The 19,537-nt window shown below is 46.8% G+C and overlaps 2 protein-coding genes and 1 non-coding gene across 3 annotated transcripts in view; 1 reads left to right on the top strand and 2 right to left on the bottom strand.

The window, feature by feature from the left end:
• DAND5 (DAN domain family member 5, BMP antagonist) overlaps positions 1–5,737 on the bottom strand; it is a 10,556-nt gene extending 4,819 nt beyond the window's left edge. The window contains 6 exon segments of the mRNA XM_010855528.1: positions 946–1,015; positions 1,018–1,086; positions 1,089–1,143; positions 1,673–1,786; positions 5,421–5,539; positions 5,698–5,737. Of these exon segments, the coding sequence (XP_010853830.1) occupies positions 946–1,015; positions 1,018–1,086; positions 1,089–1,143; positions 1,673–1,786; positions 5,421–5,539; positions 5,698–5,737 (467 nt within the window).
• On the bottom strand, positions 4,663–4,735 carry TRNAG-CCC. The gene has a single exon. It is a non-coding gene; the product is annotated as a tRNA-Gly (tRNA).
• Positions 5,738–19,463: 13,726 nt separating the features above from the next.
• The window catches only part of GADD45GIP1 (growth arrest and DNA-damage-inducible, gamma interacting protein 1), a 2,570-nt gene continuing 2,496 nt past the window's right edge, over positions 19,464–19,537 (top strand). Inside the window, exon 1 of the mRNA XM_010855455.1 lies at positions 19,464–19,528. Coding sequence (XP_010853757.1) covers positions 19,480–19,528 — 49 coding nt within the window. The 5' untranslated portion in view covers positions 19,464–19,479. The remainder of the gene's footprint in view (positions 19,529–19,537) is intronic.

The following is a 19,537-nucleotide window of genomic DNA, read 5'->3' on the forward strand; positions in this document are numbered from 1 at the left end:
GCCTCAGTTTCCTTTTCCATAAAATGGGATGCTACTGGGACTTCTCTGGTGGTCCAGCAGTTAAGACACGGCATTTCCACTGCAGGGAGGGTGAGTTCAATACCTGGTCAGAGAACTAATGTCCCACATGCTGAGTGGAATAGCCAAAAAGTAAAAAAAAAAGAAATGAAAGGATGCTACTGACCTCTATATCATGGGGCTACTCTGAGGATGACATGAGTTGTGAAAGTAGTGAAAACGTTAGCTGCTCAGTCGTGTCCAACTCTTTGCGACTCCATGTACTGTAGCCCGCCAGCCTTCTCTGTTCATAGAATTCTCCAGGCAAGAATACTGGAGTGAGTAGCCATTCCCTTCTCCAGGGGATCTTCCCGACCCAAGGATCGGACCCAGGTCTCCTGCATTACAGGCAGATTCTTTATCATCTGAGCCACGAGTTAGTGCCTATCAAATACTTAAGAGCAGGGCCTGGCAAACAGTAAATGCTCAATAATTGTGTGCTTTGACCCCCACAGCTGGGGCTGGGCCTGGCGTCCCCAAGAGCAGGGAGGACTCTGGACATCCGACTGGCTGTCCCTGCATCCCTGGTTGCTGGACCCAGTGTGCATGGTCCAGGTCAGCGCCTCTCTCAGCCTGTCTTCCTGCATCTCTCCAAGGTGCGTGCATCCATGTGTCTATCTGTGATGCTCAGCTCATGCCTTTGGGCTGCACTGACACTTCTCATCCCAGATGTCGCTAGTAATAAAGAACCTGCCTGCCAATGCAAGAGACATAAGAGACTAGAGTTCGATCCCTATGTCGGGAAGATCCCCTGGAGGAAGAAATGGCAACCCACTGCAGTATTCTTGCCTGGGAAATCCCATGGACAGAGGAGCCTGGCAGACTACAGTCCATGGAGCTGCAGAGAGTTGGACACGACTGATGCAACTTAGCACACACGCACAACACCCCTGCTGACTGGAGGATGGGCTACCGACTCAACACCAGAGAACCACAGGTGCCAAGTGCTTGCGAGCAGCACACAGCTGTTGAAGAGAAGAAGCAGGGCAGATTCCAAGGCAGAGATGTAGAAGGAGCAACATTAGCCAAACAGAGGTGATTTCGAAGGTGGACAGCCATGCAGCCCAGCTCAGAGAGCACTGGGGGCTGGGAGCAGAGAGATGAGTCAAGAGCAGTGGAGTCTGGACTTCCCTGGTGGTCCAGTGGTTAAGGATCTGCCTGCCAATGCAGGGGACACAGCTTTGCTCCCTGGTCTGGGAAGATTCCACCTGCCGTGGAGCAAGTAAGCTCAGGTGCCCTAGAGCCTGTGCCGCCCAACAGGAGAAGCCACCGCAATGAGAAGCCTGCACACTGCAGCGAAGAGCAGCCCCCACTCGCCATAACTGGAGAAAACACACGCATAGCAATGAAGACCCAGTATAGCCAAAGTTAAATAATAAACAAATAGATAAAATTTTAAGAGAGAGCGAGCAGTGGAGTCTGGAGCCAGGGACTCCATCCTACCTTGCCTGGGTTCAATACTGACTCTGGCATCTGCTGGCTGTGTGAGTTGGGGCAACTTAGTCAGCCTCTCTGGGCTGCAGTTTCCTCACCTGCAAAATCATCAACGTTCAACCAGGGGAAAAAAAAAAAGAAAACTGCTCTAGGCCTTTCAAAACAGAGAATTAACGCAGACCAGGGCTGCTTTTCGAAAGCAGGAGACGATGAGGTGGCCTGAGGACTGGCACTTGTAGGAAGCTGCTGCCACCTCTGGGGTGAGGGACAATGGGAAGGGTGGTATTCCAGGATCCTTGGGTAGGCGGGGTGGATTAAACAGAAAACCCTTAGCTCACTGCCTGGTACATAGTCCGTACTAAAAAAATGCTAGTTCTTCCTGTGAGCCCTTCCAACTGAGTGGATCCAGAACTTGCTTCCAGAACATGGTCCTTCTCTGCTTAAACCTTGCACCCCACCATCCCCTCTGCCCACCTCTATATTTCTGCAACCCTTCCCTGCTCTCTCTGCCCCAGCCACCCTGGCCTCCTCACTGTTCTTTTTTTTTTTTTAATATTTATTTATTTGGCTGCACCAGATCTTAGTTGCAGCATGTGGATCTCATTGTTATGTATTAACAGGCATGTATTAACAGGATCTAGTCCCCTGACTGGAGAAGGCAATGGCACCCCACTCCAGTACTCTTGCCTGGAAAATCCCATGGACGGAGGAGCCTGGTGGGCTGCTGTCTATGGGGTCGCCCAGAGTTGGACACGACTGAGCGACTTCATTTTCACTTTTCACTTTTCGCCTTCATGCATTGGAGGAGGAAACGGCAACCCACTCCAGTGTTCTTGCCTGGAGAATCCCAGGGACGGGGGAGCCTGGTGGGCTGCCGTCTATGGGGTCGCACTGAGTCAGACACGACTGAAGCGACTTAGCAGCAGCAGCAGCAGTCCCCTGACCAGGGATCAAACCTGGGCCCCCTGCACTGGGAGCACAGAGTCTCAGCCACTGGACCACCAGGGAATCCCCTCTTTTCTGTTATTTTAACTGAAGTATGTGTATGTGTGTGCTCAGTCCCTTCAGTTGTGTCTGACTGTTTGCAGCCCCACAGACTGTAGCCTGCCAGGCTCCTTTGTTCATGGGATTCTCCAGGCAAGAATACTGGAGTGGGTTGCCACGCAGTCCTCCAGGAGATCTTCCTGACCCAGAGATCAAACCCAAGTCTCTCTGTCTCCTGTGTTGCAGGCAGGTTCTTAAGCACTGGTGCCACCCGGGAAGCCCCTCATTGAAGTAGAGTTGATTTACAGTGTTGTGCTAATTTCTGCTGTACAGCAAAGTGACTCAGTTATACATATATATACACTCTTTTTAATGTTCTTTTCTATTATGGTTTATCCCAGGAGATTGGATACAGTTCCCTGTGCTCTACAGTAGGACCTTGTTGTCTATCCATTCTAAATGTAATAGTTTGCATCTAGTAATCCCAAACTCCCACTCTGCCCCTCCCCAACCCCTTTCCCCACTGGCAGCCCAGTTTGGTTCTCTGTGCCTGTGACTCTGTTTCTGTTTTGTAGATAGGTTCATTTGTGCTGTATTTTAGATTCCACGCTTTCTCTTTCTGACTTCACTCACTTAGAATGATAATCTCTAGCTGCATCCATGTTGCTGCCAATTGCGTTATTTCATTCCTTTTTACAGCTGAGCAATACTCCATTGTATAGATGTACCACATCTTCTTTATCCGCTTCTCTGTTGATGGACACTTAGGCTGTTTCCAGGTCTTGGCTATTGTGAATGGTGCTGCTATGGGCATAGGGGTGCACCTATCTTTTTGAATTACAGTTTGGTTTGGGTCTAGCCCCAGGTGTGGGACCGCTGGATTGCACGGTAGTTCTGTTCCTTGCTGTTCTTTCAGTGCACCTAACTTGTGCATGTGTGCGTGCTACGTTGCTTCAGTCATGTCCAACTATTTGTGGCCCTACGGACTGCAGCCCACCGGGTTTCTCTGTTCATAGGATTCTCCAGGCAAGAATACTGGAATGGGTTGCCATGCCCTCCTCCAGGGGACCTTCCCAACCCAGGGACCAAACCCGACTCTTACATCTTGGCAGGCAGATTCTTTACAAGCACCACCTGGCAACCCCACACCGAACTTAGGCCTGCCTCCAAACCATTGCCTCTACCACGCCCTCCACCTGGATCTCTCTCCCATCCATCCTCCCAGAGCTCATTGCAACCCACCCTTCCCCCCTCAGAAGCACATCCAAGACAAATTCACCCTCCTGGTGGTCTCTCTCTCAGCACTCTCATCTCTTTCCTAAAGATTTATTGTTATGTCTCTTTAGGGGATTGCTAATGTTCCTCTCTCTCCCAGCATATCTACTCCCTGAAGACAGGGAGTCTCTCCCTCTTGTTTACATCTATAGCCCCAGGCAGTGCATTGTAACAAAATCGAACACCAAACCCTAACACTCTGCCCAGCCCATGCTACTCACCTTCAAGGAACTCACTCCTTCCCACCATGCTGCGAGGCTGGAAGCATTATTATCCCTGTTTACAGATGAGGACACTGAGGCTCAAAGAAGTCCCTTGCTTGCCTGAGTCTATACAGCTGCTGAGGGGACTGCTTTGCTTGCCAGAGTCTACATAGCTGCTGAGGGGCCTGCTATCCCTTAGAGCATCCTTGTGTGCCCCCTGGGAGAGCAGCAGCTCTGGAAGAGGGTACACAGCTGGATCCCAGGCCAAGAGTCCCCTCCACTGGGTGCCAGATGGGACAATGGAGGTGGCTGGTCCAGAGCTGGGGGATCACCACTGAGTTGCCTGGATTCAGTGAAGTTTTGCTGAATAGATAGCAAGCCAAAGGGTCTTGGGAACTGACACGCTGGTAGGCATGGTCCCCTCAAACTAAAGAAGGAAATGGCAACCCACTCCAGTATTCTTGCCTGGAAAATCCCATTGCCTAGACAGAAGCCTGGCAGGCTACATACAGTCTGTAGGGTTGCAAGAGTTGGGCATCACTTAACGACTAAACCACCACCAGGCATGGTTCCAGACAGTTTGCATGAGTTCTCAACTATCTTTTTTTAAATATTTATTTATTTGGCTGGGCCAGATCTTCACTGCGGAATGTAGGATCTTTTTTTAGTTGCAGCCCACAAACTCTTAGTTGTGGTATGTGGGATCTAGTTCCCTGACCAGGGATCAAACCTGGGCCCTCTGCACTGGGAGTGCAGAGTCCTAGCCACTGGACCACCAAGGAAGTCTCAGTTCTCAATTATCATTAACTGTCTTTCGCAAAGGTGGGAATTGAGGCACAAAGGGAAGCCACTTGCTCCGGGTCACACAGAAATCAGCAGCTAAGGCAGAAGTTAAGCTGAAGTATGCCTAGCTTCAAAGCTTGGACCATAAACGACACTTGGTAGGAATTCCCAGAATCTTTATGGAGCACCAACTGAATGCAGATGACAGTGCTCCCTGTCCCCCTCTCGTTCAGGCTGTGCAATAGCCCTTAGAAGGCAAGTACTACTATTACTTACTCATTTCTTCAACAAACATTGTGTGCCTGGCTCTGCTGTGCTAGAGCAGGGATCGGGCTACAGAAGTGATTAAGGCAGGACTTCCGTGATGGTTCAGTGGCTAAGACTCCATGCTGCCAATGCAGGGGGGCCTGGGATTGATCCCTGGTCAGAGAACTAGACCCCACATGCCACAACTAAAAAAATCCTTCATGCCCTCTGGCCACGAGATGGAAAAACAGACTCAGGGGACAGGCTGGCCATAAGCAGAAGCTGGGGCCAAGATGGTGGCAATTGCACTGGCCTGGGTGGGAGAGAAAACTAAAGATTAGAGACATTCAGCTGAAGCATGCAAGGCTGACCCTAATCTGTCTGGTGCCACAGGCTGTGCTCTATCAGGACTGAGACCCAGCCCTCTCCTCCTCCTACCTGTATACTTCCTTGCGTGAGGGGCCAAGCCTTGCATAGCTCTGAGGCCACTTCCCGTGGATCCAGTGGAGAAGACACAGTGGCATCCACATCCTGCCCATGCTGCAGCCTGCCTATCCCTAGTTACCCAGTTAGGTGCAGTCCAAGAAGGTCTTCTGGCTGCCAAGGGCAAAGGGGGGCACTGGGAAGGCTGAGGCCCCTTGACCCAGAGACCCGGTCTGATTGGCAGCAGCCCTGGACTGAGCTGGAAGATCTTGGGGTCCAGGCTTCCCCAAACTTATGGGCAGCCAGGCCCCGCTGAGCTGGCTGAGGATCATGGGTCTATCTGTCTGTTGGTCAGTCTGGGACCGGGTTCAGGGCCTTAGGCAGCCATCCCTGCTGTCTGGTAATTGGAATCTGGGGTCTCCAGATCCACTTTTTCCTTTTTCTGGCTGTTTTTCAAGGCTTGCAGGATCTGTGCAAGGATCTGTGATCAAACCTGAGTTTGATCTGCAGGGATCAAACAGGCACAGCAGTGAAAGCACCAAGTCCTAACCACCAAACCACCAGGAGACTCCTTCCAGATCCACTTTGAATAATTTGCCCCTGAGCTGGGCAGCCTGGGAGGCACCTCTACAAACCTACAATGGGGAGAAGAGTAAAACCCCTACCTGCTGGGTTCTCACGCCTCCCCCTAGCCTGGCAGGGTATCTGGGGACTGGGCTGTGAGTGTGTAGGCTGTGCAGACCAAGAAGGGTCGGTGTAGAAACAGGGGTTCAAGACACAATGCTGAACTCCCTAAGGGGCCCTTTTACCATTGGGGCCCCATTCATCCTTTAGCAAACTCAGACTTTGCAGTTGGGCTTCTTGGGCTTCACTTCTTTTTTTGCAAAACACCTCAAATTTTACTCATGGTACAAAAGCATTTAATAAGTGCTATGTTGGTATAGAAAAACACACAGCTGTAGCTCATCCTTTAAAACCAGAACAGCCGAGTGAAAAGTTGGTCGAGATTCTTAGTTTTACTTGAAAAATAAAAACAAACAAAAAACTAAGGTACATATTGGGAACTGAACAACTACAGGTTTTCTTTCTAGAGATGTGACATCCATGTTTTCTGGTCAGTGATATTCTATCAAACACTGTACCAAACACAACGTGCCTAACATTGTTAATTGGCTGTACCCCAAGACAAAATGTTTTTGGTGTTAAAAAAATTTTTTTAATAAATAAAAAGAAAAAAAAAGAGACAATGTACTGAATCTAAGCAGACGGATGACCAGTAAAGTGGTTTGCTATCTCCTACCTGTGCTGAGCTAGACCATGGAACACACTCTTGGTAGTACCACTGTGTTGGTTTTTTTTAAGCTTTTTAGTTTTTTTAACTTAAAAAAAATTTATTTTTGGCTGTGCTGGGTCTTTGTTGCTGTGCAGGCTTTTCTCTAGCTGTGGGGAGCAGGGGTGGCTCTAGTTGCGGTGCACAGGCTTCTCATCGCCGTGGCTTCTCTTGTTGCGGAGCATGGGCTCTGGAGCACAGGCTCAGTAGTGGTGGCACATGGGCTTAGTTGCTCTGAGACATGTGGGATCTTCCAAGATCAGGGACCAAACCCGTGTCTCCTACATCGGCAGATTCTTTACCACTGAGCCACCAAGGAAGAACTTGGACTTCACTCTTGACGTTGAAACTTCTGACTGTGCAATCTCAAGTCCCTGAATCTCTCTGGGCCTCAGTTTCCTCTTCTGTAATATGGGGATAACAACAGTCCCTACCTGGGGAATTCCCTGGAAGTCCAGAGGTTAGGACTCTTGTGTTCTCACTACCATGGCGGGGGTTCAAATCCCTTTTGGGGAACTAAGATCCTGCAAGCTGGGTGGTGTGGCCAAAACACAAGACAAAAGAAAAAGTCAATCTCTACTTAGCAGGCTTGTTCTGAAGGCAGGAGATAATTTATGTAAGGAGCTTCAAGCAGAGGTTGGTACACGGTAGCACTATGAGTAAGCTATGATGAACGCGTTGTTGGTTCGTTGTTTTTTTTTTTTCCCTTTAGCACAAATTAGAAGCCAGGAATGATTCTGAGCCCTGGGGTTACAGATGGACACCACAGAAAATGGGTCTTCACTGGCACAGGTTTTTTTTTTTTTTTTTTTTTTTTAACATTTATTTATTTGGCTGCACCAGGTTCTAGTTGCAGCATTTGGGATCTAGTTCCCTGACAAGGGATCAAACTCAGGCCCTCTGCACTGGGAGCTCAGAAACTTAATCACTGGACCACCAGGGAAGTTCCTGGCACAGACTTTAAATTGAACTGCAGAAAACAGGCAACACAGGATAATTTATAAGATGATTTATAAAATGATTTATAAGATGATTTCAGAGTCTTAACTGTTGAAAGTGAAAGTTGCTCAGTCCTGAATGACTGTAACAGTCCATGGAATTCTCCAGGCCAAAATACTGGAGTGGGTAGCTGTTCCCTTCTCCAGGGGATCTTCCCAACCCAGGGATCGAACCCAGGTCTCCCACATTGCAGGCGGATTTTACCAGCTGAGCCCCAAGGGAAGACCCTTAACTGTTAGGAAGAGACTAAAATGGAATGTGCCTTCGAGGGGTCGGGGCCCCCAGGGTGGCCAGGGAAGGTCCCCCTGTGGAGGTGGATTTTTGCAGAGACGCTAGGTGGGAACGGCACAGTGGGGAATGGTGGTTGGAGTGCTCGAGGCAGATAAACGGTCGGCCGCGTCGTGTTAGTCTTTGGGACCTCGGGGTCGCCTGGCCCTGGCATCTGCGAGGTCCCCGTCTCGCACCCAGGTGAGGAGTTGCAGCCAGGGGGCAATGGGAAGCGGCCGAGCCGGTCCTCCCCGCGCCTCCCCGCGACTGTGATGGGGTGCGCTTGCCCTCTGGCGGTAACTCTCGGCATTGTATGCCGTCCGTGCAATGGACACCAGCCTCATAGCTCCCCACGTGAAGGTGCACGGGTACCTCCCACTCACCCTTCTACATCCGATTCCCTGAACGTGCCCCCCTCTGCGATCTTCCCTTCCGCTGTCCTCTAGACCGAGCTGATGGCAGCTCCAACCTGCCAGATACTAAGGCTCCAAACTTGGGAGCATCTTTAACCTCTCTCTGACTCCACCCCTTCCCCAGTTTGGTATGACGGCAGGTCCCATCCACTTCAGAATATGTCCAGAATTCGCCCACTTCTCACTGCCTCCTCTGTCCCGCACCTGGACATGGTCTCCATCATCTCCCACCTGAACTTGAGCCCCCTCCGCCCTGGGACCCCAGCTCCTGCCTCCTTCCTCCCCAAAATCTGTTCCCCGTGCAGCCCCCAGAGAGTGCCTGTGAGGACTTGAGGCGGGGCACGCCCTTCCTCTGCTCCTCCGCGTTCAGGGATCCCATCTCACTCAGGAACAGCAAAGAATTCTCCCTGCAGCCCTCCAGACCTCGCCCTATATCTGCTCCCATCACCTCCCCACACACCCGCAACCCCCCTCCCCACCCCCCCATCCCCTACCCTCACCCCATCCCCCACACTCATCTCTCCACACTCTCTCCCCCGTTTCCTCACTGCCTCCAGTCACGCGGTGCTGTGCTCAGTCGCTCAATCATGTCTGACTCTTTGCAACCCCATGGACTCCTCTTTGCAACCTGCCAGGCTCTTCTGTCCATGGGACTCTCCAGGCGAGGATACTGGAGTGGGTTGCCATGCCCTTCTCCAGGGGATCTTCCCGACCTAGGAACAGAATCTTGTCTCTGGAGTCTGCTGCAGTGCAGGTGGATTGTTTACGGCACTCCGGACCTCTTTACTATTCTCTAGACTCACCAGGCCAGAAAAAGGCGATGGCACCCCACTCCAGAACTCTTGCCTGGAAAATCCCATGGACAGAGGAGCCTGGTAGGCTGCAGTCCATGAGGTCGCTAAGAGTCAGACGCGACTGAGAGACTTTACTTTCACTTTTCACTTTCATGCATTGGAGAAGGAAATGGCAACCCACTCCAGTGTTCTTGCCTGGAGAATCCCAGGGACAGAGGAGCCTGGTAGGAGGCCATCTATGTGGTCACACAGAGTCGGACACGACTGAAGCAATTTAGCAGCAGCAGTAGACTCACCAGGCATAATCCCATAATCCCACACAGCTATACAGGGCTGCAACACTCTTCAAAGTTTCAACATGGAAAGAGCATTAAAAAAAAAAAATGAAGTTAAGAAAATTTCACAAGGTGCTGACCTTTTGGGGAAGGACATTAATTTACAGATATTTGCACAGTGAAAAGAGCAGCAGGATTTTCCTGTTGGGGAGGGGCATGTAAATAGGCATGATGAGATGGGGGGCTTCATTTTAGAGTTTAAAAATTCAATACAAAAAAATGCAAAGACAAAGATAGAGAAATACATACCCGAAAACAATGAATACCTTTGTTCTGCCCCCTGTGTTTTTGTTTTGCTTTGCTTTTTTTTTTTCCTGGTTGCACAGTGCCCCATGAGTAATCTCAGCTCCCCAGCCAGGGATTGACCCCGTGTCCCTGCAGTGGAAGCTCAGAGTCTTAACCACTGGACAGCCAGGTAGTCCTGCCCCCTTGTTTTTTAAGTGAAGTATTGATATTTTGGGCATTCAAACAAGTATAGATAAAAATAGATAAAACACATTATAGATATAGATAAATATATGGTAATATGCATATAATATAGGTATATACAAATAGAATATATAGGGATGCCCCTGGTAGTCCAGGGGTTTCCCTAGTGGCTCCGTGGTAAACAACCTACCTGTCAATGCAGGAGACTTCGGCTCAGGCCCTTGGTTGGGAAAATCCCCTGGAGAAGGAAATGGCCACCTACTCCAGTACTCTTGCCTGGGAAATCCCATGGACAGAGGTGCCTTGCTGGGTTACAGTCCATGGGGTCACAAAGAGTCAGACGTGACTTATCGACTAAACAACAACAAATGGTGGTCCAGTGGCTAAGACTCCTAGTTTCCAGTACAGGGGGGCTGAGTTCGATCCCTGATCAGGGAACTAAATCCCAGCAGCCGCTACTGAAAAATCCCTCATGCCTCAAGGAAGATCCAGTATAGTCAAGTAAATACATTATATATGGGGGGAGGGGAGAGAAAGATAAAAATGCAACACCACTGTACTCATTACCCTGTACTCATTCGTTGGATCATAGAAAAAGCTAGGGAATTTTCTTTAAAAATCTATTTCTGCCTCATTCACTACACTAACCTTTGACTGTGTGGATCACAACAAAACTGGAAAATTCTTAAAGAGATGGGAATACCAGACGACCTTACCTATCTCCTGAGAAATCTGTATGCAGGTCAAGAAGCAACAGTCAGAACCTTACATGGAACAACTGACTAGCTCAAAATCGGGAAAGGAATATGTCAAGGCTGTATATTGTCACCCTGCTTATTTAACTTATATGCAGAGTACATCATGCAAAATGCAAAATGCCGGGCTGGATGACTCACAACCTGGAATCAAGATTGTTGGGAGAAGTATCAATAACCTCAGATATGCAGATGACACCCTAGTGGCAGAAACTGAAGAGGAACTAAAGAGCCTCTTGATGAGGGTGAAAGAGAAGAGTGAAAAAGCTGGCTTAAAACTCAACATTCAAAAAACTAAGATCATGGCATTCAGTCCCATCACTTCATTGCAAATAGATGGGGGAAAAGTGGAAACAATGACAGATTTTATTTTCTTGGGCTCCAAAAGCACTGCAGATGGTGACTACAGCCACAAAATTAAAAAACACTTGCTTCTTGGAAGAAAAACTATGACAAACCTAGACAGCATATTAAAAAGCAGACACATCACCTTGCTGACAAAGATCCGTGTAGTCTGGGCTATGGTTTCTCCAGTAGTCATGGATGGATGTGAGCTGGACTGTAAAGAAGACTGAGCACCAAAGAATTGATGCTTGCAAACTGTGGTGCTGGGGAAGACTCTTGAGAGTCCCTTGGACAGAAAGCAGATCAAACCAGTCAGTCCTAAAGGAAATCAACCCTGAATATTCAGGACTGATGCTGAAGCTGAAGCTCCAATACTTTGGCCACCTGTTTTGAAGAGCTCACTTATTGGAAAAGATCCTGATGTTGGGGAAGGTTGAAGGCAGGAGGAGAAGGGGGAGACAGAGGATAAGATGGTTGGATGGCATCACCAACTCAATGAACATGAATGTGAGCAAACTCCAGGAGATAGTGAAGGACAGGGAAAGCTGGCATGCTGCAGTTCATGGAGTCACAAACAGTGACTTAGTGACTGAACAACAACTCATTACCCCAATTGAGAAATAAAAGGTTACAAATATGAGAGAAACTGGCTTTATACTTGTCCTTAAACCTTGAATTTGCCAATTTTAATCCTGGAGACTGGTAGTCACAGTTTTACTATGTACCAGTCCATTCAGAAAAGATACAAAAGATCGTTTTGTATAAAACAATACATATGGTATCTTAATGTATCCTTTTAACCTTCATCTGTCCTCCCCTTCACGTTCCTTCATTTTCACTGCTTAAGAGTATTTCACTGCACATACCTACTCCCCAATTTTTTTCTCCATTATCCATTTTTTTAACCGTCACAAACCATCTTGCAAAGAATATTCTCAAAAGTGGTTCTTCTGCACCTGGCTTTTTGCACTTACTCTATCTGCAAGTTTGCTCCTTATCATGGTTCAAGTTCCTGGCTGCATGTTAGAGACACTTGTCCAGACTGTGCTGCAAATCAATCACTACATTGGATTCCCAGCTTACAACTCAGCATGCATGTGTCTGCTCAGTCGTGTCTGACTCTTTGAGACCCCATGGACTGTAGCCTGCCAGGCTCCTCTGTCCTTGGAATTTTCCAGGCAAGGATACTGGAGTGGGTTGCCATTTCCTACTTCAGGGGATCTTCCCAAACTAGGGATCAACTCCCGTGTCTCTTGCATCTCCTGCATTGGCAGATAGATTCTTTACCACTAGCACCACCTGGGAAGCCCCTGGTCCCCAAATTTCCTAGTCTGGTAGCAAATCAGCTCAGAAATCCACATCTGCCTGCCTATCAGCCCCATTCCAGGCACTTTCTTCCTGCTTCATCTCCACTGTAATTATTTGTATGTCTCACCCACAAGACTGAGGTGTTTGAGGTCAGGGACCGACTCTTTAAAGGTGTTTGAGGTCAGGGACTTCATTTTGTATGTCTTCAAATTTCCAAGGGCTTCCCAGGCAGCGCTAGTGGTAAAGAACCCACCTGCCAATGCAGGAGACACGGGTTCCATCCTTGGGTTGGGAAGATCTCCTGGAGGAGGAAATGGCTACCCACTCCACTATTCTTGCCTGGAAAATTCCATGGACACAGGAACCTGGCAGGCAGTCCATGGGATCAGAGAGCCAGATACAAGTGACTTAGCATGAACAAAGTTCCAAGAAGCCAGGGAGGTGTCCGCTGAGTCAAACCTGAATGACAAGGAATAGCCTACCATGGGGGCTTCCCTAGTAGCTCAGATGGTAAAGTATCTGCCTGCAATGCAGGAGACCCAGGTTTGATCCCTGGGTTGGGAAGATTTCCTGGAGAAGGAAATGGCAACCCACTCCAGTATTCTTGCATGGAGAATTTCATGGAGAAAGGAGGCTGGCGGGCTACAGTCCATGGGGTCTCAAAGAGTCAGATATGACTGAGCGACTAACACACACACACCATGGGACTTCCCTGGTGGTCCAGTGGTTAAGACACCACACTTCCCCTGCAGGGGACTCAGGTTCAATCATCAGGGAACTAAGATCCTGCATGCCTCGAGGCATGGCCAAAAAAACAGAAGAAAAAAAAAAAAAGAGTCCACCAGGTATAGATCCTGGGAGACAGTTCTAAGCTTGGCAGCAGGAAAAGTAATGCAAATGCCCTGAGGCCAGTGCAGGTCAGAGGCCACCCTGGTACCCCAATGGGTACTTCTACCTCCTAATGCCCCTTCTACCTCCGAATGGGTCTTCCTGCTTCTCTACATTTTGCTCCATCAATGTTTTTTCTCTTCAGAAGCCAGAGGAGAATCATAAGTCATATTCATTACTGCTCTGCTCAGAGACCTCCCATGGCTCCCCATTGTCCTTGGAATAAAACCAGAAACTCTTGCCCTGGCTTATATTTCCTGCATGGCTGGCCACTACCTAACACTATTCACTTCACTTCCTCCTTCAATCCACTTCATTCACAGGACTTCAGCCACGCTGGTTATCTGTCCCTCAGCAAACCTTGGGGACAGACTTGTTTGAGCACCTCAAAGAAAGTTTGGGGGTGTACATGGGGACACAGTAAGGGCAGCTTACTGAAGCACCATTTCGCCAGTCAAGAAAAATTGGAAACAAATGTCCATCACAACAGCATGACAGAATAATGATAGTTTATTCATACTATGGACAATATCAAACAGGTACTTTATTTCATTTTTTAGATTATTTTCTCCCTGTGGCATGCATTCTTAGTTCCCTGGCCAGGGACTGAACTTGTGCATCCTGCAGTGAAAGCATAGGACTTCCTAATCACTGGGCCACCGGGGAAGTTCCTGAGCAGACTTTTTTTTTTCCAATTTTTTTAAAAATCACTAAACACAGTAAGAAATACATTTTATATTATGAACTAGAGGTAGCAGACTGTAGTTTCCAAAAAGGCCTCAATAATATGCCCTGGGACTTCCCTGGTAGCCCAGTGGTTAAGAATCCGCCTTGCAATGCAGGGAATGTGATCCCTGGTCAGGGCAGTAAGATCCCATATGCCATGAACCAACTAAGCCTGAGGACCACAACTTCTGAGTTTGAGTGCCACAATGGACAACGCTGAATGACACAATGAATATCCCACATGGTACAATGAAGGCCAGATGCAGCCAAATACTATAAATAAATAAATAAATACTTGAAAAAATATAATCCTATCCTACATGTTCTACATACAATCCTTTGTATGCAATTGTGACAATGTGACCCTGAGACTCCTTTGAGTGAAGAGGTCTCTGACCCCTACCCTTGAACCTAGATAAGGTTGGTGACTGGTGGGACCAACAGAGAGACCACTGGTGGCTGTTCCAGCCAATACCTTAGCTGAATATCCAGCCAGAAGCCACTGTAAGTCATGAATGAATAAAGATGCTGTCTGATGATCCTAGCTGCCAAGTGTTAAGTCACTCAACTTTCAGTTATTCCCACTGGGGGCTGCAGACAGCATGGAACAGAGACAACCATCCCCACTAGGGCCGGGCAAACTCCTGATCTACACAATCAATAAGCATAACAAAATAGTTGTTTCGGGAAGGTATGTTACCATTGATGACAACTGCATCACCAGTATACATACATACATGCGTATGTGACAGAAATAAATGTTTTACCAAATAATACTTACCGTTAGTACATGTGATACAACCTGACATTTTAATATTCTGTATTTTTCATTAATAATAGCTGCTATTTTACCCATGTCCACAGGAGCATTATTCACAATAGCCAAAAGGTAGAAGCAGCCCAAATGCCCGTCAGTGGATAAACAGAAAAACACACAGTGGTGAATATCTGCAATGAAATATTACTCAGCCTTAAAAAAGAAGTAAATTCTGACCCTTGAGGACATTATGCTCAGTGAAATAAGCCAGTCACAAAAGGACAAATACCGTATGATTCCACTTACATGAAGTCCCAAGAGTAGTCACATTCACAGAGACAGAAGTTAGAATGGGGATTACCAGGAGCTGAGGGAAGTGGAGAATGGAGAGTTAGTTGCTTAATGGGGAAAGAGTTTCAGTTTTACAAGATGACAAATTCCTGGAAGTGGATGGTGGTAATGGTTGTACAACAGTGTGAATGTGCTTAATGCCACTGAATAGTAGTGGACCTTAAAATGGTTACGAGAATTTCCTTAATGATCCAATGGTTAAGAGTCCACCTGCCAATGCAGGGGACACAGGTTCAATGCCTAGTCTGGGAAGATTCCACACGCCGTAAGGCAACCAAGCCCTTGTGCTACAGCTACTGAGCCCACATGCCCTAGAACTGGTGCTCTGCAACAAGAGAAGCCACCACAATGAGAAGCCCAAGCACCACAGCTAGAGAACAGCCCCAGCTAGCCACAACTAGAGAAAGCCCTCAAGCAGCAGCAAAGCAGCATAGCCAAAAAAAGTTACAACAGTAAGTTTTATGTGTGTTACATCATTTTAAAAAATAAATAATTTTTAAAAATTAAAAGAAGTTTTCTATGAATCATTCTTCCCTTAACTGTAAACCTAGAGATAAATGCTGGTTGGAACCCAGTTCCCTGACTTCCTGAATCAATAATGAGCCCTGTGACCTACACTGTGAAAAACACAGCTGCTGCTGCTGCTGCTAAGTCGTTTCAGTCATGTCCAACTCTGTGCGATTCCATAGATGGCAGCCCACCAGGCTCCCCCGTCCCTGGGATTCTCCAGGCAAGAACACTGGAGTGGGTTGCCATTGCCTTCTCCAATGCGTGTAAGTGAAGTCGCTCAGTCGTGTCCAACTTGTAGAGACCCCATGGACTGCAGCCTACCAGGCTCCTCCATCCATGGGGTTTTTACAGGCAAGAAGAGTACTGGAGTGGGGTGCCATTGCCTTCTCCAGAAAAGCAGAGCTACACTGTAGAAATCTAACTGAATCCACTTGGAGATATCTGGAAACCAAGAGGCTGAGGGAAAAAAGTTGCAAACTAATATATTCAGGATACCATTTATGCAAACTTTAAAATATATTAATGCATTAATATTGTTCTCACACTCTAGATAAGTAATGAATGCATAAAGACTGGTCTTGGAAGAATAAGCTGATTTCAAAGTAACTGTTAGTCCTGAGTAGGGTGATGGGTGCAGGGGGTAAAGGGTGGAGGGAAGACTGGCATCTGTAGGCAGAGGCCTTACTGTCACTAGAAACTTTTGTAATAGGGCTCGTTTTATTTAAAGAAATTAAACACACACACACACACCCTGAAGCAAGGGAGCCAAAGCATGAGTATTTGTTAAACCTGGGTGATGACACAATGACTGTGGTCTTCTGTCCTTGTGAAATAAATAATCCATTAGCACTGTAAATAAGACACTATAGGGACCTCCCTGGTGGTCCAGTGGTTAAGACCTTGCCTTCCAATGCAGGCGTTGTGGGTTTGATCCCTCATCAGTCAGGGGGTTAAGATCCCACATGCCTTGGGGGCCAAAAAACAAAAATACAGAAAGAAGCAATATTGTTAACAAATTCAATAAAAATTCAAAAAAAGAATGTATAAACCAACGGTAGGATACATAAGAAACTAAAACAAGTGATGGAGGAGGGGCTCCAAGGAAGCAGAGGATGAGAGACAGGTGGGAGTAGGACTTCTCGCTGAAATCCTTTTTGTTGCGTGTATTTTCATTTTTCTAAATTGCAAAATATAATAAAGCTACAGGAAAGTGTGCAACCCACACATATACAATTATATCCAACTGAAAGAATAATTATAACTCAGGCATCACTAAAGCCTAGATCAAGAAATAACACTGAATACAGTCCACTTAGAGAAAAGCTAACAGAATGGGAATGCCCAGCTCAGTAATCTGCTACAAAGCAAACCCCTCCCACATCTGCCACATGACCACCACCCAGCTGCCTCCTTATCCCCACCAGAGGTGTACCATCCTGACTTCCAGAATGGTCACTGTTTGGCTTTTCTTTATCTTTTACCTCTTAAAGACTGCATCCATAATAACACTAAGATTTTTCAACTTTATATGAAAAGGACAATTTGTGTAAACTTTGTTTCTGTTGTTGAGTTGCTAAGTCATGTCAGACTAAAAGAGCCCTTGGACTGTAGCCTGCCAGGCCCCTCTGTCCATGGGGTTCTCCAGGCAAGAATACTGGAGTGGGTTGCCAGTTCCTCCTCCCGGGGAGCTTCCTGACCCAGGGATTGAACCTGAGTCTCCTGCCTTGGCAGGTGAATTCTTTACCACTGAGCCACCAGGGAAGCCCTTCCATGACCAAAAACATTCCTTTCTGAAAAAGAATCATTTGGGTCCCACTTCCTTTGGTGCATAAGATGTTGATGAGAATCATCCACAAGGCAGTGAGCAGCTGTGAATGCTTGTGGTATTCTGTTGGCTGAAACATCAACATTCAGGGATCCACTCGACTGCAGACGGACTCAGGTGCGAACTGTTTTCAGCTTGAGATTAATATGTATGAAATAGATAGTACTGATATGAACTATGAACATTCTTGTCCAGGCTCCCTGGCTCACTGGGCAAATGGCATTTTTTAAAATACTAAAATATACATAAAATTTACATTGTAACCATTTTCAAGTGTACTGCTCAGTGGCATTAAGCACATTCACAACGTCGTGAAACCACCATCACCACCCATCTCCAGAACTTTCTCATCATCCCAAACAGAAATTCTATACCTATTGAGCACCTATACTCAATACAATATATATCCACTGTACCTATTGAGCAGTAACTCCCATTCCCCAGTCCCCTGCCCCTCCCAGGCAAGCTCCGACTTGCTGACTCTATGAATCTGACTCCTTTAAGGACCTCATGTAAGTGAAATCATATAACTTATGTCCTTTTCTGACTGCCTTATTTCACTCACTATAATGGCTTTCAATTTCATCCATGCTGTACCATGGGTCAGAATTTCCTTCCTTTTTAAGGTGGAAATCCTTTTTCAAAAATAGTATTTAGTTTCTACACCAGGATTGAATGTTTTAAACATTTTAACATACAAAAACTTAAAAGGCATATAGTAACTATTTACAATATGATGTAAAGTAAAATTTCTATATAAATATCATAAATAATATTGACATTCAAATTCAAGTGTTATAGACAGAATTGTTAGTGTTAGCCCCTCAGTCATGCCCAACTCTTTGCAACTCCATAGACTGTAGCCCACCAGGCTCCTCTGTCCATGGAATTCTCCAGGCAAGAATAATACTAGAATGGGTAGCCATTCTCCTCTCCAGGGTATCTTCCCCACCCAGGGATCAAACCCAGGTCTCCTGCATTGCAGGCAGATTGTTTACCATCTGAGCCACCAGGGAAGGCCCACAAAATGTAAACATTTAAATAAATGTTAAGGAAAGTTTTAAGTAATTATTCAAAATTAAAATTTAAATAAATATATTAAAATCAAATGAAAAAGCATAATATGAATAGTTAATGTTATGAACAATGTTTGCTGCCAAGTCGCTTCAGTCGTGTCCGACTCTGTGCGACCCCATGGACTGCAGCCTACCAGGCTCCTCCATCCATGGGATTTTCCGGGCAACAGTACTGGAGTGGGGTGCCATTGCCTTCTCCCATGAACAATGTTTAAATAAGTATTTATATAAAATTTAAATATTTAGGACTTCAGTAGTGGTGCTGTGATTAAGAAATCGTCTGCCGACATGGGACACGGTTTGTTCCCTGGTCCCGAAGATTCCACACGCTGAAGGGCAACTGAATCCCTGTACCACAAGTACCGAGCCAGCGTGCGGCAACTACAGAAGCCCATGGCCCTAGAAAACAGGCAGGGGTTGCTTTCCCCTTGGTTCAGCGGGTAAAGAATCCTCCTGTAATGCATGAGACGTAGAAGACACTGGTTCGATCCCTGGTCAGGAAGATCCATCCCCTGGAGGGGGAAATGGCAATCCACTCCAATATTCTTGCCTGGATTAAAAAAAAATAAATATGTTGCATAGATTTAAAAGTTAAAATATAAAATAATACGTAGATTGAACTTAAAACGAAAATATTTCAGTGTTTTAAATAAATATTTAAATGATCGTTTAAATTTAAAACATTTAAATGTTAATATTTAAAATAAATGCTATTTTTAACATAAAATTAAATTTTAAATATGAACAAAAAACTAAGAAAAATTTAAATACGATTTTAATAAATTAACTGCTACAGGAAATTTTATAATTATACTTGAAGATGTGTAAAAAATAAGACTACCCCCTCTTCTCCCTGCGCAGAACTGAGGCGGCCAGGGAATGCCTCCTCCCCGCCCCCAGCGGACCTCACGCGCAGGCAGCGCCTTGGCCAGCCCGGCCTGCTCGCGAGGACCTCGCACGGCCAAGATGGCTGCGCCCGTGCGGCAGACTCGCAGCCTGCTCGGGTGGGTGACGACCCTGGGCC

This window comes from Bison bison, unplaced genomic scaffold (assembly GCF_000754665.1).
Source record: "Bison bison bison isolate TAMUID 2011002044 unplaced genomic scaffold, Bison_UMD1.0 scf7180017864365, whole genome shotgun sequence".
Classification (NCBI taxonomy): domain Eukaryota; kingdom Metazoa; phylum Chordata; class Mammalia; order Artiodactyla; family Bovidae; genus Bison; species Bison bison.